Source organism: Schistocerca nitens, chromosome 1, assembly GCF_023898315.1.
Source record: "Schistocerca nitens isolate TAMUIC-IGC-003100 chromosome 1, iqSchNite1.1, whole genome shotgun sequence".
NCBI classification, from domain to species: domain Eukaryota; kingdom Metazoa; phylum Arthropoda; class Insecta; order Orthoptera; family Acrididae; genus Schistocerca; species Schistocerca nitens.
In genome coordinates this window covers 796,512,189-796,536,833 of record NC_064614.1, presented here as the reverse complement: position 1 = coordinate 796,536,833, position 24,645 = coordinate 796,512,189, and the positions used below count along the sequence as shown (strand labels likewise).

Genomic DNA, 24,645 nt, shown 5'->3' with positions numbered 1-24,645 from the left:
TACAAGGACTGCAGTGGGTCTGCACCTCTGGTGGCCCACCAATACCGTAATCTCTACCAGGACTACAGTGGGTCTGCTCTGTGATGACCTACCTACCAATATTCTTCAAAACGTCGAATGACTCTGCTGTGGCTTTGCTCTGTTGTGGACCAATACCTGTCAGCATGTCAAGAGTCAGCACTGTCTTTCCGTTGGAAGGACAACATTACTTCTTCAAGACTGCATGGAAATCCACTACTTCCGTGTGCATTGTCTTTTACCGCTCAGACTTAGAGAAAAACACTGCAATTTTACTGTGATGAATGATCAGGATTGTCTTTATGGACTGTGAGAAAATTTTAGCTTTTGACCAACATTGTATCAATAAGTGTGTGCATTTGATATCTTTGTTATTGTAATTATGAAAAATTTTATCAAATCATTATTGGCCACTGCCCAAAACAATTTGTAAAATTTTTTGTGGGGAGCATGGGGGCTATCTAAGTAGGCTGTTTATGTTTCCTTATTGGCAACGTTACGTAGCGCTCTGTATGAAAATCACTGGCTGTGCTGTGTGCAGTCTGTGGCTAGTTTGCATTGTTGTCTGCCATTGTAGTGTTGGGCAGCTGGATGTGAACAGCGCGTAGCGTTGCGCAGTTGGAGGTGAGCCGCCAGCAATGGTGGATGTGGGGAGAGAAATGGCGGAGTTTTGAAATTTGAAAGACTGGATGTCATGAACTGCTATGTATATTATGATTTTTCAACACTATTAAGGTAAATACATTGTTTGTTATCGATTAAAATCTTTCATTTGCTAACTATGCCTATCAGTAGTTAGTGCCTTCCGTAGTTTGAATCTTTTATTTAGCTGGCAGTAGTGGCGCTCGCTGTATTGCAGTAGTTCGAGTAACGAAGATTTTTGTGAGGTAAGTGATTTGTGAAAGGTATAGGTTAATGTTAGTCAGGGCCATTCTTTTGTAGGGATTATTGAAAGTCAGATTGCGTTGCGCTAAAAAATATTGTGTGTCAGTTTAAGCAGTCATGTATAATTTTTAAAAGGGGACGTTTCAACTTTGTCATGTATGTTAGAACAGTATTTAATTTCGCGCCCAGTGACAAAAGACGAACTTTTGTCCGGCAGTTGGCACGACAGCGCAACACACGCCACAATTTATTGTGGTGGAGTGAGGGGGGGGGGCGGTGGGGTGGTCGGTTGCCGGGTGTTGCTATCCGACCGACATCCCTACAAGAAAATTTAGTCAGTCGGTTGGCCAAGCACCTACGTCCAATACGTCGGTCGGTCTGGGATGCAAAAGTGAAAGATCTGACGTACTCACTGTACGAAAGAAGAAGAGCTGCACTCCCCCGAAGGCTTTCCCGGAACTGAAGAAACAGGAGATCCGCTGTCTCCGCTGTCTACAACCTTCTGGTGCTCGAGAACGGAAAGAGAAGCGGCACTCGGTTGTTAGTTCCTTTCCAGGAGCAGACACGCGCCACGTCATTGAGAGCCAGGGAAGTGCCGGTCAGCGCAGGAAGTGTTTCGGCCGCGCGCCTTGCAACATAAGAGACCGAGGCGACCGCTCGTGGAGAAGGTGGAGGCCGCACAGTGCTGCTTCAGACGGCGACCAGGATGCATGCTCTGTGGCTGCTCGCGACGCTGGCCGCGCTGCTGTGTGGGACGGCGCATGCGCAGTGGAACCTCCCGTCAAGACGAGTCGGCATCGGTCAGTATACCGCTACGGTGCATGCATGGTGCACGGCGCGGAATGTGTAGCAAAAACGTGACACTTTGTACGTCACATGTCTCTCTTATTGCACGGTTTATTTCGCAGTGTTGGTGGTGCCCGATGTTCTGTTAAGTTTTCAGCTCGTTAGGAAGAAATACGTGGTTGTCCATCTATTCCATACAGAGGGCTCCTCTTGGGTCCCATTCGTGCTTTCCTTGTGTAGTTTTTGGATGTTAATGGTGTTTTTCGCTGCTCGGTAGTATATGAGGAACGTTGCGCTGTTGCAACAAGAAATGTCGAGTGAGTTTAGCTCTAAAAATACCTTAGAACATCGAAACTCGTCGCCCCTGTTCTTTACATATCTCTCGTACGCTGCTGAAAGTCGCAATAACGACTGGAATGATCAAGGTTGCCTATTAGATACTTCACTGCATGGATCTTCCTCCTGAGTGAGCACCTAACGTTAGCGTCTGTGAAACTGCTTCCCATATCCGATGGAAACCGAATGGATTCATTATTATTATTATTATTATTATGTAAGTAACGCTTGGTGTCAGCCATCTGTAGATTTGTATAGTGTCGTTGACCGTTCGAGCTGAAGTGTATTCACAACGACACAGTGTTTCAAAGATTGCATTAGGTGTGCATACAGTACTGGGTTCTGGGGTGGTGGGGGAGTGAGCCAGGTGTTACGTTTACTGACAGATTTCCCCTTCCCCCCAAATATAGCTTTTCAGCACCCACATTTCTAAGTGCCTCAGATACCTAGAAGCTCAATAATAATTACAATAAAATGTTTTACGTTAACAATTAGTTTGCCAGTGCTTAGTGCGGGTCTTTATCATAACTATCAAGAAATAGCAGTTCAGAGAAATAAATCATCTGAAAAGCATTTGTCCGAAAATTTGAGAGTATAAAATTGAAGCGTCCTCGCAGTCATCACTATTTCACTTACCACTATGACTGTGAACACAGGTCGGCAGTCTATGGATAATCAGGCATGTAAATGTGAAGAGGGTGGAAAAGGTGTTATTTCTTTCAATATTCTCTGCTAGAGAAATTCATTCTTTCATCGTTATGTCCAGTTGAAGAGCGCATTTGAACTTGTTAGCTTCGTCTGACAGCTTCCATTTTATACCCCTTTTCCCAAAATCATTACATGAATTCGCTGTTTCTTGCGTTTCTCTGTTGACTGTTTTCCATTGGCGTTTTTATCCTTGTCTACGAACACGTGATTTGTAACTAGAATTTCAAAGTCTTTACGGTTGGTTGGTTGGTTTTTGGGGAAGGAGACCAGACAGCGTGGTCATCGGTCTCATCGGATTAGGGAAGGATGGGGAAGGAAGTCGGCCGTGCCCTTTCAGAGGAACCATCCCGGCATTTGCCTGGAGTGATTTAGGGAAATCACAAAGTCTTTACGGTCTCTGTGGTGTCTTCTGTAGCCCTCATCTCTCGTAAGTCCTGCTTAATTTCTTCTAAAAATAGTTTTACCTTTCTTGTATTTAGTATATTAAGTAGTCATTTAATCTAGTGTTCTTCTCAAGATGTGACCGTAGAGCTTCTAGCATCTTCTACGTATTGTATCAGTGAACTTGTCTATTACAACGTATAAGTTTGTAGTTCTTTCAGTCCTTATGCCATTTATATTAATGGGACTACAAATTTTGCTTAGAATTTTTCATTTTTTTTTTTTAGTTTCCATCAATGTTCAGTGGCCTCTTAGAGATGTACTTCCTGAGTCATATATTGTTTCAGGCAAAATAGCTGTCTAGTAATACTGAAGCTTCACATTATGAAATATCGCTTGTTTATGGTAGTGATTCCATGTTATTCTGTATGCTTTGTTGAGGTTGGTAGCTCGTTCTAAATTGGCGTAAGTCAAGAGTTATTTAAGACGCACATGAAATTGTCCCATTTTTCGCTTGTAGCCGGTCTTTTTCTCTAATCGAGGGTCTTTCCCTTTGTCTTGCCTTACTCAGCTGCCTGTGTGTTGCTAGTTCTACGTCTGGACACACGAACCGTGTCAGGTTTGTTGACGTCAGCAGGTACAGTCAGCCTATGAATGGGCACTTCTCCTGTCTGGATTGTTTTCTGCAGCCGGCAAGCCCATCCAAGCGGCCTAGCCCTCAGTGCTGCTGAAAATTAGTTTGTTTTAAACACAGCTTGTAATTTCACCAGAATTCCTGCCATTTTCAAGAGTATTAGTTGTTGTTACCTTATTCTAAAAAAAATAAAAAATAAAGAAATAGCGATGTATGTAGAAATATGAACACTTGAAGTAAACTGTCCTGGGGGCCAGAGAGGGGAGAAGGGTGCGGCTATCATGATAACCGCGACACCATTCCGCTCCTCTTCCCCCCCCCCCCCCCCCCCCACACACACACACCCATGGTACTTGAACTGCAACACAAATATGCTTTACCATTAGACTGCCTGTGAAATGAACCTGCACCACCTAATTTCATATGCTAGTTCATCCATAGTTTCAGAAAATTTCCACTTCATAAGAGTACGTTCTGAGTGAGTCTTTTGTGAACATCACAATTGTGGTAAATATTGTCATCCATGAAATGACTGTTAATTGAAATTGGAGTCAGCTTTGTAACTACCGACATAAGTCATCTTAAATTTGTAACTGTCCGTGTGATTGACGTAATCGTGTGAGCTTAATGTGGGAATAGGGTGGGATGGAGAGGCGGGGACGATTTGTTTCTACTGAAAACACTATATTTTATTCTTTCCGTGGGGAGTAAAATGATACGCGGTGTAATTAGTTGTACTTAATCCAGGTGCAGGGTTTTACAGCGCGTCAAAATAACAAAAATTCTTCTTCGGTTACTAACCGCGTGAGTTGGAGTTCCCGTCAAGTCTTAAGCACCAAATTCTGTCGTCCTGTGTTATGTCTTTCAACGGTGTGTGTGTGTGTGTGCGCGCGCGTGCGCGCGCTCGCTTTCATAATGCTTACTTTAGAGTGTAGAGCATGCTGACTAAATATTAAGTTAACGGTACATCTAGAAGAATATGCATTTAGGTGAAAAAAGGTGCGAGTAAGGAGTGCTTTTGGCTCTGAAGCAATTATTAATCTCGCGCACTTGCCCGAAATGCAGAATGGTATACGACAAATTTCCTCTCTGAAACAGACTAAGTATAGATATATCTTTGTGCTGAAATTTTATGTAGATCACTTCTGGAATTTAGACTAAGTTCAGACGACTAAAATTTACTCACAGGAACTGACGAAATATTACCAAAGGCAACTCAGTGTTTTATAATATCGTTCCTCTGAATAAATGTGCCCGACAATGCATGCAAAACACGCTGTTTCTTTTTCCTCGAGAGATTGATCACCCATCAGGTGTATTCGCTTACAATTACTGAATTAAAATTTAATTTCATCTGAAGATGTTTATGTTCGACTTTAAGCCACTTAAATACCTTAAACGCATTGTGAACGTTCTAAATGAACGTGAAAACTGTGCACTTCCATAACTTGTTTCTCTGGTGTTTACAGCCCTATCACAAGTAGCTGCCATTCGAAGTGACATGAATTTGTACTTGTGAGATTTTTGCATTATCTGTAAGCCAACTCCGCAGATAATCAGATACGTTAGCAATTCAGTATTTGCGCTAAAATGATTGGGAAAAGTATATAATGTCGAGCGCAAAATTAATAGTTGATTTCAGGGCTTCCTGTTGACTGCGATTCGCGTAACTCGATGCGGAACGAAGTTGGAGGGAGGGAACAGAATAGTTTATATATCGCTTTCTACTACAGAGGACATTACTGGAGTTTATGCCAACTGCTATTTAAATTCTTCTAGGTGAACCATGGACATGGCCATCGGTGGAGAGAATTGCGTGCCTCTGCGATACAGATAGCCATATCGTAGGTGCAACCACAATGGATGGGTATCTGTTGAGAGGCTGGACAAATGTATGGATCCTGAAGAGAGCAGCAGCCCTTCAGTATTTGCAGGGGCTACAGTTTCGATGACTGTCTGATGGGGAATTGTAACTGTTGTGTAAGACTTCATGCACAATGGTGAGGAGAGGTGTGACAACTGTCGTCATAGAATGGTGGATTGAAGCAGAAATGATTAGTGTACAAAGATTCATTACAGATAATGAAGCAAGAAGTAGCCCAGTTATTTCAGTGTCGAGAAGGATGACGCTCTCTGTACTAAATCACGATTGATGCTATTGGAGATGCGACCTTATGACATAAGCATAGCGTCACTTAGCAAACAGGCTCCAAATGTGAGTGGGCCAGCTGACTGCTGATGACGGTCCTATATCGTGGCGGCAGAGTGTGCTCGTGGTAAGGAGCTGCTGGAGCCATGGCTCAGCAGCCATGCTCCATTGGATCCACCAGATCCCACCGTCCACCCCGATAGCTGAGTGATCAGCGTGACGGATTGCCGTCCTCCGGGCCCGGGTTCGATTCCCGGCTGGCTCGGGGATTTTCTCCGCTCAGGGTCCGGGTGTTGTGTTGTCTTAATCATCATTTCATCCTCATCCGGCTCGCAGGTCTCCCAATGTGGCGTCGAATGTAATAAGACCTGCACCAAGGTGGCCGGACCTGCCCCGTAAGGGGCCTCCCGGCCAATTATGCCAAACGCTCATTTCCATTTTACCAGATCCCACTCGACTATTGGCATTTGACGGAAACTTGCAATTCCGTCGCCAATTTTGACACCCTTCGGGTGGTATCAATACATGATACCCCAGTAATGTGCCACACAATGCATACAAAACACGATGTTTCTTTTTCCTCGAGAGATTGATCACCCATCATCACCAAAACGGCCTTGCTGCGCTGATAAGGTGAACTTCAGAAAGCAATGGGAAACTACAGCTGTAATTTTTCCAGCGCGCATACAGCTATATTGTATTTAAATGACGGCAGCCTCTTGGTTTACCGAGCGAGATGGCGCAGTGGTTAGCACACTGGACTCGCATTCGGGAGGATTACAGTTCAATCCCGCCTCTGGCCATCCTGATTTACGTCTTCCGTGATTTCCCGAAATAGCTTCAGGCACATGCCAGGATGGTTCACTTGACAGGGCACGGCCGACTTCCTTCCCCATCCTTCCTTAAACCGATGAGGCCGATGACGCCACTGTTCCGTCTCTTCTCCCAAATCAACCCAACTGAACTCTCTAAGTCTACCTCTTCGTTAAAATATTCTGGAGGTAAAATAGACCCCATTAAGAGATCTGGGAGGAGGGGGAATACTCAGGGGGATATCATCAGGATAAACAAAACTGGCGTTCTACCGACCAGAGCAGGTCCCTGAATTGGGCAGGTAGCTTAGAAAATTTAGAGAGAAAGGCTCAAATGGCTCTGAGAGCTATGGGACTTAACATTTGAGGTCATCAGTCCACTAGAACTTGGAAGTACTTAAACCTAACTAACCTGAGGACATCACACACATCCATGCCCGAGGCAGGATTCGAACCTGCGACCGTAGCGGTCGCGCGGTTCCAGACTGTAGCGCCTAGAACCGCTCGGCCACTCCGGCCGGCTAGAGAGAATGGACAGGTTGAAGATATAGTGGGAATCAATGAAGTTAGGTGGCAGGAAGAACAGGACTTTTGGTCATGTGAACATAGTTTTACTCTTACTTACTCTTACTCTCCTGGCTCCACAAACTGCAGTCTGTTTTTGGCCTCGTCAGGTAGCCTCTTCCTCAGTATTGTCTTCGAGATCTTATTTCCTTGCCCTCAGTACATGGAGAGCCTTGGCAAACTGGTCTCTCTGTCTCATTTTTGGCCTGCCTTGAGGTCTTCGTCCTTCTGGTTTGTTCTGAGGATTCTCTCAATAAAGATCCCTGCTCTCTTCTATACAGGTGGTGGGCCCATCTTAGTCTTCCTGTCTTGGCTTCTGCAACTGCATCTGGTTCATTGTATAGCTCCATATATAGGTCCCTGTTCTTTCTTGCTCACCATTCTCCTCCCTCATAGATTGGTCCAAATATCTTTCGAGGATGTTATTCTCAAAAACTTTAGTTTTAGAGTTTTAAATACAAAATCAAGTAGGAGTAATGCATGAGTAGGTTTAATAAGGGGTAATAAAGTAGGAATGCTGGTAAGCTACTATGAATAGCATAGTGAGTGAATTATCATAGGCCAGATAGACACAGAATACTCGCGCTTCACATTAGTACAGGTTTAATGTCAACTACCCCTGCAGATGATACAAACTGAAGAAATCTATGAAGGGAGAAAAGAAATTATTCAGATAGTTGAGAGACGAAACTTTAATAATAATGAAGGACCAGAATACGATAGTATGGAAAGGAAGGTGAACATGGACAGGAGCAAAGTAGTTCTGTAGTGCTGTATCATAATTTGCTAATAGGTGACCCGTAGTGTCTTTGCTCTGTAAGGCGCTAAGTGGAGTTCTGCTGCCAGACCGGTTCCTGGCTGTTGCCTCACCCAGTTGAGTCAGCGCAGCGCCGTGTCGGCGACGACCCTGAGTCGCCTTGAAGCGCAGTCACGGGGAGCGACTCTGTTCAGGGATTCCCGGCGTGGCCTGCGCTCTCAGGCATGGAAGAGGCGCGCATCGTCCCAACGAACAGTTACGAAAAATGCTGGCCCAAAGTTAACGCAGGACGCAACCGGATTTACTATTTCTGTTCAGTTGAGTTTGTAAAACATGGAGTGACAGCAACATACAAGTGATCTCATTTCATTTATTTATTCATCCAGGGATCGTCTTACAACGACATTGGAGTTATCTTTATACAATGAAAATAAATGGCTCAAAAATGTACATGCATGTACAATAAACTTTATAAGTATGGGACAGAGGACTGGCCATGACCTTGATGAAGGAACCATCCCAGCAATTGCCTGAAATAGTTTAAGAAAGCCACGGAAAACCTAAACAAGGATGATCAGCCACATTAAGAAAGACATCCTTCAGAATGCGAGGCCAGCGCGTTAACAACTGCACTGCCTCATTCGGCAGGTCCCCAGTGTACAATGTCCTTTTGTTCATAAACACACTGAGCGAGGTGGCGCAGTGGTTAGCACACTGGACTCGCATTCGGGAGGACGACGGTTCAATGCCGTCTCCGGCCATCCTGATTTAGGTCTTCCATGATTTCCCTACATCGCTTCAGGCAAATGCCGGGATGGATCCATTGAAAGGGCACGGCCGATTTCCTTCCCCATCCTTCCCTAACCCGAGCTTGCACTCCGTCTCTAATGACCTCGTTGTCGACGGGACGTTAAACACTAAATCTCCTCCTCCTCCTCCTCTTGTTCATAAACAGTTTTGCGAGGGTTTGGGGGGGAGGGCAGGGGAAAGAGCATCGGTGATCGCTCCACTGGCTTCTGAGTGCAGATGCGGAGAGGAAATACCTTGCGTTTAAGTCGGCCATTCTGCAGTAGCACCAGGAGGGCGGCTTCTGTGATTCTCTGAAACGACAATCTCCTTCCGCACGGGCGTGTTTGCGTCATGAATTTGAATTCAGCGGCCCTGCCTTTTATCGACTTTCACCATATTGTGACTTTTTCAAATGAATCATCCGTTTGACATTCAAACTGATTCGCCTCCCCTGCCCCCAATCCCAATCATATGATCTACCATCTAGGAAACATCCGAGGGTCCAGAAGCTGGAAGAGAATTTATATTACCGAAATTTGCCTATCACTTTTTCCGACTTGTTCAACAGTCAAATGGTCAGTGATTAGTCATCAGATTCGTAATTTTGACTCCTGTACGAATCCGCGATAAAAAAGTCAGTTAATTAAATACTATTCCTTCATTAGGAACTGGAATATACAGCCACTCAAGGAATTTCCACGTGTTAGTGACTCAGCGTGAAAAGTCTCTAGTTTAGACTAGATTTCATAAAAGTGAAGCATTATTTAAAAATGTTATTTAATTGAAATAAAAGGTGAATCACCTAAAACTTACACCAAACATATTGCGGAAAGGGAAAATGCTACTGATGTGCGGTTTTCGCAGGATGGATCTTGTGGAAGGTGTGCTGTAATGTCACATTTTCGAAAATTCGTTATAATTCAGCTGCTGCACGAATTGTTTTGCTTCTTGCAGTCATTTTGGCACAACTACTAAACTGTATTTCTCATTCGCCAGTGTTTACAAATGGAGGTACGTGTGCAAATTTAGGAACTATTGCGTCTTAGCGCCGTTAATTGGCTTCCTGCACGTCGTTTTACCTTTTTTAATAACTTTCAGTCCACTACTCGTAAGATATTTTATTACGTCAAAATCGTGTATGCCAGATCGTGCCGATCATAGATAACTTTCATTCTTGTCCTCTCCACCGTGAAAAATTACATCCTACGTGTACTGAAGGAAATGCTGTGTTAATAAATCCCTAATTATCTTTTGTACTTGGCCAAATACTTCGTAGTAACTCACATTTACAATCATTTGTTTCCAACCGTATCATATGCTTTCTCGAAGTTAGAATACACACGAGTCGCCAAATTTAAGACAACCTTTCTTCTGATAGTAATTATGCATTACATCGTCGTTATTCAAAAGCAAAGAATTCCGTTACTCTCCTGACTTTTAGGTCTGTCTCCCAGAATTTCTCTCTCTTCGTGGCCTGTGATGCGCGAAGCTTTTCATGAGCTCGGAGGGTAACGTTGTCAGTCGAACCGATGTACCACATTTATCGCTGAGCGTGCTTTAAAATAATGATAGGTGGATATGTCTGTATTTCTTTTCCAGGCTCTTGCGTACTAATCACCCACGTTCACCATATACCCAAAATTACGACAGAGTTCGCCATTCACCTCTTGGTGGTTTACGAATTGCCATTGCGGTAGTGTACATGCCCTACCCAAACACCACACTTTACCATAAATTTCAACCCGTAGTCGCCAAGTTCAGCTACTCCGGTTACTCCTTTCATCAACATTTATCCTTAAACAATCACTAGTGAGCATCGCCCCAAACGAATCAATGAAGAGGTGTCACGTAATCCTAAATGTGTCCACCACTTTTTATCAGTATAACGGACCTAACGTCCCAATTGGCTATAACTTTACCAACCAGTGACTTGTACTCCTTCAACAAAATTAAAATTTACCGATGAACTGAATAAGGGCATAAGTTTAACCCAGTGCATAAAGCAAGAAATAGCTCGTTTCGTTTAACATGGATAAAGAAGAGAACATGGCTCGTAAAATTCATCCAGGAAAAAATTCTTGTATTTATAACCCAGAACGGACATACTAAGCACCGAATACTAAAGGGACATACTTAGTGTATATACTGTTGTGCACTGGAATGCGCCCACACTCGGAAGTACATAGGACTAGAAAGCTGTCATGATCGAACCCAGTGCCAGTTTACCATTAGTTCACGAGACTTGGTCAGTCGAGATGGTCATTTTTAAGGGACCATCATCACAGATTTAGTGTAAAAACAAAGTTGATGGCTGGGGTCGCACCGTCATTGTGAAAATACCTAATCCCCAACTTCGTAACTGATATTTTTGCGTTCGATATTGTGAATTTACAACAAAAGGTAGCCTTTCTCAGCTAGAAATGGTTTGTACGTCGCAGTGTTTTATCAGCTTTGGCCCTACCGAAAATGGCGTGCCCTTATTTTTCTCCGATCTTCGAACGCATTGAGAAACCCAGTTTTAGAGGGACCTATAAATTAATATGGACTCAAAACTTACGGCGAAACATTTCATTTTTCAAACTAACAGATCACTGCCATCGGTGAACGAGTGATAACAAAAAAATCTTGAGTCGATTGGACATTTGACACCGAAACTTTAGGTGTGTGCCACTTACCTACTGAGCCACAATGTGTCAGGAATATTACGGTCAAGCACTTTTCTCGGGAACACCTGTTCAGCCAGTTAACTAACAAACTGTTCTTCGGTGGTTATCTAAACGCATTTAAATAGCCTGGCACATACGATCAGGTTCTCGTTCAGTCCTAGCGAATAGAAAACCCAGGCCAACCGTAGATTTATTATTGGCACACGCATTAGAAATGAACTGTAGAAGTTTCAGCAGCGATGTTTTTCCAGTTCGGCTTGAAAGCCTTTTCAGTTCTAATGTTACTCTAAACCCTAAAAAGTCACTGGATTGTACAAGTTGACGGGCTGCATGATCTACACTCCTCGTGCACACCGAGAAAGGTAAAGGTACTTCAGAACTAATTATATTTCCATTGTTAGGTCACTGCCTATCAGACTGACAACCTCTCTATCTGTAAACGCGGTCGTCGTTGGTAAACATCCTGAAATAACTGTCGGTATTTCCCGTTATGCTATTAGTGCCGCCAGACTCAGGTACGATAGTGTTCTAACGCAGCATTCGGAAGGGCTACAAGAAGACTGCTTTCAAAAACAAGGTTATTCGTGTTCATAATGGTAACGGAGGGAACTGGGGACGGGGCGGGGGCGAGAAGGAAAGAGAGGAGGGGAAGGTAAGAACTGTAGAGGGAGACCCAGCCATTAACACAGGGAGCAGGTTGAAATGGATGTAGGTTCCAAGAAATATGGTGGTGCTAGGTACGAAAGTTCGCCGTTTCAAATACTCATTTCCTTTGCTGGAAGAAATTGTCATCTGCAGTATTGCGATGGTGACGAAGGGAGAGTTGTACAGCTTTTTTTATCTGGTTTCGGAATGTGTCCGTACAGCCATCTCAGCACACGAAATATTATATTACAGTTGGTGAGTTGGTTTTGACGATTCATGATGGACATTAATTCGCACACTGGTATGAACTTACATAGGGTTAACGAAGGACTGATTCGACATAAAACAAGTTTCTCGATGAGTATACAGAAACGAATAAACAAGACCCAAACACAACACAGGATACGCTGTGGTGGTATGCTATAAAAGTCCTACTGGTAGCACAATAAGAAGTGATAAATCGCCGTTGGTACACATTTGGGATATTCTCTATTCATCCCATACTAATTTCTGTATCTAAATTAGTAATAACATGCTCTTTTATGTCCTGTAGGAATTGCTTCAAAAGCCGCGAATGGAGAACTGAATATTTATGCAGGTCTATCAAATACAACCTAGCCAGAACATAACAGTTTACAACAACAAGACTTGTGTATTACAGCCACGCGTATAGATACCCCAGTATTCAGACTTAAACATATAGAAGGTACTTAGTGACGTAAATTTCGGGGCTGTGCGTGGAAAGTCAATTAATTGAGCTGTCGGTTTTCCCCTAACATTCTAAGCACCAAGAGTATTAGATTAGTAGCGCAGGAAGCTACATATCGAAGAAGTTGCCACTGTTGTGCATGGGGGCTTAATTAAATGAAATGAAAATAATTTTAATTTTTTTGTAGCTGTTTATCCGTTTACGCTGTGTCTCGTAAACGGTTGGCCCTGACTGTTATTATTACTCTATCTGACTGCATAGAACAACAACAAAGAAAAAAATGGAAATTTTCATTAACACAATTAATTAATTAAGTCCCCAGCAACTATAAAACCAACGCAACAACAAGCACAAGAGTAACTGTTCTGTGTGTGGGAGTGTGACTCAACGTACACATCTGGCACGGTTCTTCTTCAAAAGACAAGAATTTCAAATACCATTTATACTGAGTTAATTAAAGAAAATAGAAATACCATAATTACTCAAGAGAGCCACAATTACACTCTAATCCAAGAACACAAGCCAGATGCTTTGTTGACTGAACCTGTAATGACACATTATTTAAAACATGGAAATAATGAAAAATAAATCAAGTTTCGTTACCTTCATATATTGACCAAAATCACTCTCATAATTACAATATATCTCCACACCGACTCGCTATTACCACATCTCAACAAGAACTTTTCAGTATCACATCTCAGCAAGCACTCCTTACTAGCACATCTCAACACGAACTGACTACTACGAGTCCTGGACAAGCACTGACTACTACCACATCTCAACACTCACTGTGCCAGTGGAGGCGGCGGAACAATGCTCTCTAGCGATCTCTGGCGCTGTGGCTCAGTGTAGCCACCTTTCATATGCCCTTCCTCCACGGCTAGAATTTGATGGTATTTTTGCCAGCATTGGTGGTGAAAATACCACCAAATTCGTCAAAAAAAATACAGACAAAAATAAAAGTTAATATTAATACGTAAATATCATATAACTAGATAAAATTTTGGCTTTGCACTGACCTTTCAATAACCTATTATATAGAATACAGTAAGCAATACAAATTCTTTCATACATGTGACTTTACATAACAGTTTACACAAGTATTATGTGGTTAAACAATTCAGTCAATAGCGTCAGCAATGACGAATATGTGCAGGTAAGAGTCTCATAACTTTTCACAAACAGTAATACACAAAAAATCAGTTTATACAAATATTCACATAAACGCTTTTCATAGCTCAAGAATAAGCAGTTGACAGTTCAGCAGTAGCACCCAGCCATGGTCAACAGGTGCAAAAACCAACAAGTGAAATTTTTTTCAGTAGAAACAGTCCATCAGTGGCACCCAGCAATGTTGAGCAGGTGCAGACATCAACAGGTGACATCTTTTCAGTAGAAGCAGTCCATCAGTGGCACCCAGCAATGTTGAGTAGGTGCAGACACCAACAAGTAACACCATTTCAGTAGAAGCAGTCCATTAGTGGTACCCAGCAATGTTGAGCAGGTACAGACATCAACAGGTGACATCTTTTCAGTAGAAGCAGTCCCTCAGTGGCACCCAGCAATGTTGAATAGGTGCAGACACCAACAAGTAACACCATTTCAGTAGAAGCAGTCCATTAGTGGCACCAGCAATGTTGATCAGGTGCACACAGCAACAGGTGACTTCATTTTAGTAGAAGCAATCCATCAGTGGCACCCAGCAATGTTGAGTAGGTGCAGACATCAAGTAACACCATTTCAGTAGAAGCAGTCCATCAGTGGCACCCAGTAATGTTGATCAGGTACACACAGCAACAAGTCACATTTCTCAGCAGAACCAGTTCCATAAAATACACTGTCACTGATCACACTGTTCATCAGAGTTTATAAGCAGAAATTAAACATGTCCTAGTGGCACCAATCATGTAGAGAAGGTACAAGTAACAGTCCATAATTTTTTTTTTACAATCACTGATCACACAGTTCATCAGCAGAAATTAAACATGAGTAAATGTCACACATCATGTTGAAAAGTGCAGCACCATCACTAACCAGACAGTTCAGGCATGAACAATAGTTTGAATGCACATACAATTTCTTTAACAAATTATTATCTATGCTCTTACACTAAACATACAAATCATAATAAACACACAAATGATATCAGGTAATTGTCACACTAACTATTACAGTACACAATACAGTTAACCTATAATATTTATGGGTGTCAGTGCAAGCCACAACAAACAAATAAAATAATATTTAGGAGATTGGTTGGGATCACTTCTCTGGGATTATAAAAGGAAAACACACAAAACACACTCACTCATCTTTCCTCCACATTAGTGCTACTGTGTAATTGAATAGTGTTAACTGTGTAAATGCAATTCTGTCAAAATTTTATGTTCATCATGTGTATCAAGTAGTAGTGGCAGCAATGTATGACAGTCAATAATAGTTAGTCAACGTCATAGTCATCATGTCAAGACCAATGTTTGCCAAGCCAGATCAAAATGTACTGTTGCTGAACAACTGTCAGTGTACCAAGATATGCAAATGCTTCCTCTCTCAAAAAAAAAGTATATACTGCTTAGCGATTTGACAAAGTGTGTGTGTAGGCAATCTTCTTTCTACTTGAGTGTTCTAGTCTGCCATCTTCATCCTCCTTGTTCCATATGGACCAACAAAAAAAAAAAAAATATGCTCCTCACTTACTTTACCTCTTATCCACCAAAACTCCAATAATCATCACTTAACTTCAATAATACCTCATTTACCTTACCTCTTGTCCACGAAACTCGAATAATCATCAACTTCACATAATCTCAATACCTCAATAATACGTCTATACATATAAACCTCAGCACCAATATCATTTCACTTCCATAACAACTCTTTCCTCTAGTCAGTCTCCTCGAACAAGTACAGACAAAATCCTAGTGCAACTTCAATTCAGCATCCCATCCAATCCGAAGACACAGTGTCCACACACAACCTCTGTGTAATCCATCTGACCCAAATTTTCTACTCATTATAAATTATAAGATACATTTTGGTTCCTTGTCCATCATTAAATAAAAGAAATGCATACATGACCTCTAACAGACTTAGTTCGAATAACTCTCAGTAATTAAGTACGATTACGGAGTGTGAATGATCATAATATTTCACAGTGTGTACACCACTTCAAGAATCATAGCAGAAGCAAACATGTGGAGTATTTTTTGTGTCAAGTGTCACTTCCTATTTCAATTGCTCACGAAAATGCAGTGTAATACTGTCAATGGTCTAAACCTAGTTTTGGTATGTCATGTCGTTAGCTTCCTTCCTATTAGCATAAATTTATACAGATTCCATAAAACGTCCAACTCATGTGACTTCCATGAAGTTTTTTGTACTAATGTCGTTCGTCGGATTATAGCAGTTCATTTTCTTATCTTAAAAATATAAGGCACTGAGCGTAAGCAAAACATGCAATAGCGAGTAAATATACCAGTAGAGAACAGAATGTCAACAAGTGGATGCAGCACAATCCCTATAACGAGGCTCTGCCAAGCGAACAATCTATAATTAATACCACAGTGTAACCTAAACTCTATGTTCGTACACTGTACATCAGCATTGCTATATTCTAAATTGAAGAGTAGTTATGACAACAAAACAGAAATGTGTAAATATGCAATCCATACGCACAGCAGCAAACATGCCTTACACAATAAACAGGTCATTAGCATCACATCGACATAAGCAAATAAATGTTCATATGTAATCTTAATAAGTACCCATGAAGGCGCAAGCAGATAAATCACAAAGTATAACTTACATATCTAACCACATCAGCACAATTAATCAGGTGACAATTATAATTTAAATAAATAAGCATGGCTGGCACATAATAAAAAAAAAATATGACGTCAGTGAAAAAGCATAGCAGCCAAGCGATGCATAATATATACAAATAACAACCCTGTTCATTAGTCAATCATTGTCAAAATCAGTTAATATGCGTAAGCACGTCGCTTCACTAGTAAATTCATAGAACATGAAATTAGCACAAAGTATGAATCACGTAATCGCAAGCAGCAAATTATGTCTAAAGTACGTACCTAAGTGGAATTATGTTACCTGAAAAATAAACTCAATTAATAGTTACCATTTTTAATTTATTACTTCTTTTTCGGAATGACATTCTTCCTGAAAATTTTCTCCAAAGCAAGTCGTCTTAACGTCGGACACGCACAGAATTTACCTGAAGGTCTTAAATATTTTATACAACCGTATCCTGAAAAATACTGAACGTTAATAACATAATTTATGAAGTCACCATAGCTTTATACAGAATTTATTCGGAGAAATTAAACTGTGTATTTATTTACGTCTGTCAGTGCATTCGCACTGAGCGCTCGATCAGCTGTAGGCGCGTGACGTAGGAAGTGATTGTTTGCGGTCAACGACTGCCTTGTGCGGCGCGCAGACTGACTGTTGCTTTGAGTATGTGCCGCCGACAAAGACAGCGCGGTATCCTTGTACTCTCTCTATGTTTACGTATAGCTATTAGTTTCTCACAAGTATGTCATTCCACAAAAATTTTAACGTTTGATATATGATGTATTCCTTTAGAGCGTCGAGATTTAACAGTTTCTACTTCAACAGTGTTATCATGAATAATTTTGCGAACTCTATATGGACCGTTATAAAGCAGAAAAAATTTGCGACACAAGCCTTTTCCTTTATGAGACAAACGATGAGACTTAATTAACACCTTCTGACCAACTGACAAGATTTTTAAACGACCAGGATGTTTAGCTGATTTCTCTCTTCTTGCAGCCGCAGACGCAATATTTCGTAGAGCCAGGTTGACAACTTCAGAATGCCGCAGTTTCCGTGAAGGCGGAAAAGGAACGATTTCAGAAATGCGATTTGTTGGTACTTTATTTTTTAATATCAATAGAGGCGGTAAAGAAGTTGAATCATTAGGAAGTTCATTCAGAATGTTTTGAAAAATATGAAGATACTGATCCCACGTTCTGTGATTCTGATGACAATAAAGACGGTACAATTTATTGATTTCCTTCATCCATCTCTCTGAAGCATTAGATTGAGGGTGAAAAAGTGAAATAAAAATTGGTTTAATCTTACGACGCCGTAGAGTACGAAGCCAAATTTTAGAGCGAAACTGTGATCCATTATCTGATATAACCTTATCAACATGACTAACTTCTTTAAGAAAATGTTTGATGAAAGCATTAGATACTGAACGAGCTGTTGCTTTGCGTAACGGTGTAAAACACACATATTTTGATGTCAATTCCACTGCTACGAAAATGTACGCAAAACCATTAGTAGAACGAACCACTGGACCGAACAAATCGACTGCAGCCATGTCCTTTAATTTCGCTGGAATGATAGGAAACAACGGTGCTCTGTGAGAAACAGTTGGCGGCTTAGCCTTTTGACACAATTTGCATTTGGCAAGAACAGATCGAATACGTTTTTCCATATTACTGAAGTAGCAATTTTCTCGCAATTTATGAAAGCATTTTCTGGGACCAAAGTGCGCATAACTGAAATGTGTGTACCAAATCAATTTATTGACCCACTCATCAGGAATACAAACTAACCAAACAGAGTTGTCGACCGATTTCCGTTTAAAAAGAATGTCATTGCGAACTAAATAATGCTGTCTAATCGCTACGCTTTCCTTTCTCCTCCACTTCTCCTTAATGTCCTTCCAGATTGGATCCTTATTTTGCTCCTTAGCGATGTCCTGGAGCGAAGACGAAATAAAGTTCTCAAACGCCACACCTTGAATGTACATCAAACAATAATGGTTTTCTTTGCAGTCCTCTTCAGCACTTTGTTTCAAACCCATAGGTGCACGTGATAAAGCATCAGCAACAATATTTGAAGATCCCTGTATGTAAACAATGCTAAAATCAAATTCCTGTAGGTACAACGCCCATCGTGACAATCTTCCATGAGTTAATTTTGTTGACATAAGAAATTCCAGAGCTCGATGATCGGTGTAAACCTTAGTATGTCTGCCAAACAAAAATGTGCGAAATTTTGTGAAAGCCCAAACAACAGCCAAAGCTTCAAGTTCCGTAATCGAATAATTCTTTTCGGATTTAGAGAGAACACGACTTCCAAATGCAATAGTCTTCTGTACTACAACGCCGTTTTCTTCTATCTCTTGAAATAAATGTGCACCTAGGCCTTTGTATGATGAGTCCGTCGCCAAACAAAAATCTTTAGATAAATCCGGATGTGAAAGAAGTGGGGCAGCAACTAAAGCATCACGAAGTTGTTCAAATTCTGATTGAGCTTCCTCATCCCAACACCAATTAGAATTTTTTCCAGATAGTTCACATAAACGAGGTGTGGCCAAATTGTCCAATCTAACAAAACGTCTAAGAAAATTACAAACACCAAGGAAACTACGAACATCACGTTTTGTGGTAGGAACAGCATAATTACGGATAGCATCTAGTTTCTCTGGATCGGGAAGAATACCTTCTGTAGAAATAATGTGACCGAGAAATTTCACCTGAGAACGACCAAATTCTGATTTTTCCAAGTTCACTGTCATGCCAACTCGTGCAAAAATACGTAATAATGAATCCAAAATTTTGTTACGCTCACTCCAAGAACGTTTAGCAATAAGAATATCGTCAACATATGAAGTAATATTGTCACGAAGATAAACAGGTAAAATTTCATTTAAACTGCGAATAAATGCTGCAGAAGATACAGTAAGTCCAAACGGTAATTTCCGAAACTGGTAACAGTTACCAAAGGCTAAAAAAGCAGTATATTTTCTACAATCAGGGTGGAGTTCTATTTGCCAAAAACTTGCGCGCATATCAATCGTGGATAAAACTTTAATTCCATGGAAATGTTGAAGTTCATCTACATTTTGTGGACGGTCAGTTTCAGGAATGATGATATTATTTATCTGTCTGGAATCCAGAACCAAACGAATTGACCCATCCTTTTTAAGAACAACGTGTAATGGGCTGGTATAAGGGCTGACTGCTGGCTCAATAATGCCCTGATCTAACATGTATTGAAGTTCATTCTTAACCTTGTCTCTGTAAGCCAAAGGAATAGCGTACGTTTTCCCGCGAAATGGTGTGTGTTCTTTTACTTAAAATAAATATTGTAAGCCTTGTATAGTTCCTGTGTGATGACTAAATACTGTAGCATGTGAAGTCAAAATAGAGTGCAGCTCTTCTTTTGCAACGTCATCTGGCACTTCAGCTTTCTTAACCTTTTCATTAATTAATTCTTCGCTATTAATTATATCCTCCATCGCGTCCCTGTATCTATTGTCATTGTCATGAATAAACACACTGTCGTCGTAATGCTCAACGAAAACATCAGAAGTAAGAAACCTTAAACATTTTGTATCTGATTCAGATCTTGCTAAACACTCGAAAAATTTCAAACATTTCGGCATTCCGGCAACAGTCAAATTCACACTTCCTTCTTTAAAGTTCAAAATTGCCTTATGTGTGTTAAGAAACTCCATACCTAATATAATCTGTGTACTGAGTAATGGAACAATAATAAAATTAGCAGACAATTCGTATCCTTGACAAATGAAATTTAGGTTGGTCTGTTGTTTAACTTCCACACCTTTTCCAGAAATCGCTCCTCGAATTGTAGTTTTAGAAATAGGTAACACAGGACAGGCAATAGTTCTTTCACATATACGAAAAACTGATTCACTAATGACGTTCAATGGGCTCCCAGAATCTAAAACTGCAGTGAACTTATTCTTACCCACACATACTTCAATGACAGGATGTAAAAATGCGTCTACATTATTTTCCTTTTCATCTAGCAAAATGTCTCTCATGTCTTCCAGGCGTACGTAGTGTAAAGTCGTAGTGTCATTACTTTCTGAACCGTCTATATTGCTGCCAGAAGCCGAAGCTGCTAGTCATTGTCGATTGTTTGCGTCACGTCTTTGATTATTCCCGACATTTCGCGGATCAATTTCTACTATTTCCACTTGTCTCTCTGAATTTCTGTCACGCGGAGGATGCCAATTAGGTCCTTCCTGTCTGTTAGATGCAAATTCTTGGTTGTGTCTGTTATTAAAATTTCTGTTTTCCTGTCTGTCTGCATAACTACTTCTTGTATAATTTCGACTGTCACTTCTGAAATTATTGTTAGACCTACTACCCTGGTTATTTCTGTAGTAAGAATTTCTATTACTGTATGGATAATTTCTGTCTTGATGATACCGATTACTGTTTCCGTATGAATGATCATTCCGGTACGAATTACCGTTATTATAATTGTCTGTGTAATTTCTGTTAGAACGTCTGTTATTGTCATAAGGCTAGTATCTATTGTCCTGTCTGTTACGTCTGTCATTTTCAAAATTACCCATATAACGCCCGTTCCGATCACTATCCCTTTTCTCTGAAAATCTATCGTAATTACTGTTACTGAAAAAGTTACAAGAAGTCCCGTCGTCGTTGTCATACTCAAGTTCTTGTAACAAAGTCTTAAAAGTCTCAATGTCGTCTTTACATCTTCCGGCTAAAGCAATTTGTCTTATGGATTGTGGCAGCTTAGTTAAACAAATGCGAATTAATTCAGTCGGGCTGTAAGGGTTGGAAAGGAACTGATTCTTTCGAATCATGTCTTCAAAATATTCTGCTGGGGTGCGGAACTCAGACTGTTTGAAATTGTGCTGCATAATAAGACTGTGTTTGACTCTGTCTTGCGTGTTTTCGGACCAATATGCCGATAGAAATGCATGATAAAAATCATTTAGGTTATTACAATCTCTAATGAGTGCGCGCATCCGCGTCGCCGGTTCGTTTTCTAAATATCCACACATAAATTCCAGTTTGTGACTTAGTGGCCAATTTGGTGGGAGTGCATACATAAATTGATCTAGATATACATGGATGTATGTCATTCTTAGAATTGCGGAAGATCTTAAATTTCCGAACGGTCAAAAAGTGTTTGTAGTCAAAGTTTTCGCCTCGTGGCGACAAAGACCTACCGCGTCTGTCCCAGTCCCAGTGTTGATTATTGTCAAATTCGCGCGTCTGGCGCTCTCTTGTTGCATCCCGTAAATGAAACAAATTACCCTCTTCAAACCCCCCTGGTATCTGTGATTCTAAATTTCTTTTGCTGTCTTTTCCTACGATTTCGCCTTCAATTTGTTTGACTTGCATTCGTAATGCCTCAAATTCCCTTTTAACGCGTTCATTAAATTTTCCCTGATTTTCAACATGTTTATTTATGTTCTGGTACTCTTCGGTTTCTGCAAATGGTAATGGAGCTGTATCATCCGAATCTCTGTCCCCATGTAAACTAAGATTTGTCAATTTATCTGAAATTTCCTCAACTCTTTCCGACAAGTCACCTATTTTTTCTCTCTGTTTACCCACGTCCCCCGTAAGTGTCGCGACTCGGGTTTCAGTGTTGACACATTTGGCAGTCAACTGTTCATATTGCTGTGTTAGGTTATTTAATCTGTCATTTGGTACCGATTCCTCGATTCTCTCAAATAATTCTTCCTTATCGTGTGCACGTTGTAAATTTAACTCTGAAAATTTTTGTACTATCACGCGATCTCTTTCTTCCTGTTCTCTATCCTGTTCACTTTGTCTAATCTCTACTGCAATTAATCTATTATTGTGAGCATTCAAAATCGGTTGTACTTCTTCTCTGATTTCTTTCTTTAATTCATCTTTCATATTTTTGAAACACGTCCCAATTCGTGAATCTAACCGTGTTTCCATTGTTCCCATATCAGTTTCTAAACGTGTTGCCAAAGTTCCCATCTCTGTTTTAAATTCAGATCCTAACCGTGTTTCCATTGTTCCCATATCAGTTTTAATTGTTCCCATCTCAGTTTTAATTGTTCCTATCTCTGTTTTAATTGTTCCTATTTGTGAGTCTAACCGTGTTCCCAAATTTAATATTGCACTCATCAACTGCTCCGTATTAAATGGTTCAGAATTCTTTTCGCCCCTAACATATCCCGCGAAACCAACTTCTTTCGTCATAGCTGTAAAGCTATCTGTGTTCAATACTATTCCAGAATCTTCTGTCATTAATCTCGTATTCTGTGAATTTTCTGATTGAGAAAAATTTTGAAATGGTTCCGGACTATCTTCCCGACTTATTAAACTGTTTTCCACTTCATTATTCATGATAGTGTTTTCCTCTGTTGGCGAGTTCGCCATGTTAACAATTTCGTCATTCTCACTGTCCATCATTTTCGCCTTTTTCATTGATCGCGTAATCATTTACAAAAAAATACAAAACTCGTCACTGTACGAAAATTACACACAATGACTCTTTATCTCCAACAATACCATTTACACGAAATGTTTCCTTCAAACACGCTTAACGAACAATTGAAATAATTGCACTAAATTGTCAAACGCGTATACAAGACAACAATCAAATTCAGAGAAAAAAATACCATTATAAGAATGACAATTACCAAATCTACACATGCAAAACAGACTATAATTACTAAACTACAAATTACAACAACAATGCTACTGTCTACTATTTTCACAATCAGAAGATTCCAAGGGACGATCCGAAGCAGTGGTCGCCACGTGCATGGGGGCTTAATTAAATGAAATGAAAATAATTTTAATTTTTTTGTAGCTGTTTATCCGTTTACGCTGCGTCTCGTAAACGGTTGGCCCTGACTGTTATTATTACCCTATCTGACTGCATAGAACAACAACAAAGAAAAAAATGGAAATTTTCATTAACACAATTAATTAATTAATTAAGTCCCCAGCAACTATAAAACCAACGCAACAACAAGCACAAGAGTAACTGTTCTGTGTGTGGGAGTGTGACTCAACATACACATCTGGCACGGTTCTTCTTCAAAAGACAAGAATTTCAAATACCATTTATACTGAGTTAATTAAAGAAAATAGAAATACCATAATTACTCAAGAGAACCACAATTACACTCTAATCCAAGAACACAAGCCAGATGCTTTGTTGACTGAACCTGTAATGACACATTATTTAAAACATGGAAATAATGAAAAATAAATCAAGTTTCGTTACCTTCATATATTGACCAAAATCACTCTCATAATTACAATATATCTCCACACCGACTCGCTATTACCACATCTCAACAAGAACTTTTCAGTATCACATCTCAGCAAGCACTCCTTACTAGCACATCTCAACACGAACTGACTACTACGAGTCCTGGACAAGCACTGACTACTACCACATCTCAACACTCACTGTGCCAGTGGAGGCGGCGGAACAATGCTCTCTAGCGATCTCTGGCGCTGTGGCTCAGTGTAGCCACCTTTCAGTTGGCGAACTCCTACACTAGCTTATCCGATGCTATATCGTCGGGAGCTAACAAGGATTGGATGCTGCTTACAAGCTGATGGCAAAGAGCCCGAAATTTTGAGGTGTACAGTTCATAATACCAATTGCACAAGTTATCTAAGTCGAATCCCAAAACCCTCTTCGGTGTCTCATTGTGTAATAACACTTCGTACCCCTGACCGTTAGTCTCTTTCATGGGAGAGCTCAGTTTGGTGGCGATACAAAGTGATAGCCTTTGTGCCTACGCGTGGTTTCACCTTCCTTTAAATCCGTGTCCAACCGTAACACGACACGCTTAACACGTAAAGGCACTTGTTACCAGTCATCCACTTTCATATTTTGTATATCCGTTCAAATACGTGAGGAAAGATGAGAAATTTCTGTTTTGAGATAATGACTAGACAGTCAGACGTAATAATTCCCCGCCCCGGGTAGACAGGTAGGACACGTACGTACCCCCTGGTAA

General features: G+C 40.7%; 1 protein-coding gene across 1 annotated transcript in view; it reads left to right on the top strand.

The window, feature by feature from the left end:
* Nucleotides 1–1,547: 1,547 nt before the first annotated feature.
* Nucleotides 1,548–24,645, top strand: part of LOC126262371 (serine protease snake-like) — a 140,742-nt gene continuing 117,644 nt past the window's right edge. The window contains exon 1 of the mRNA XM_049958966.1: nt 1,548–1,703. Coding sequence (XP_049814923.1) covers nt 1,610–1,703 — 94 coding nt within the window. The 5' untranslated portion in view covers nt 1,548–1,609. The remainder of the gene's footprint in view (nt 1,704–24,645) is intronic.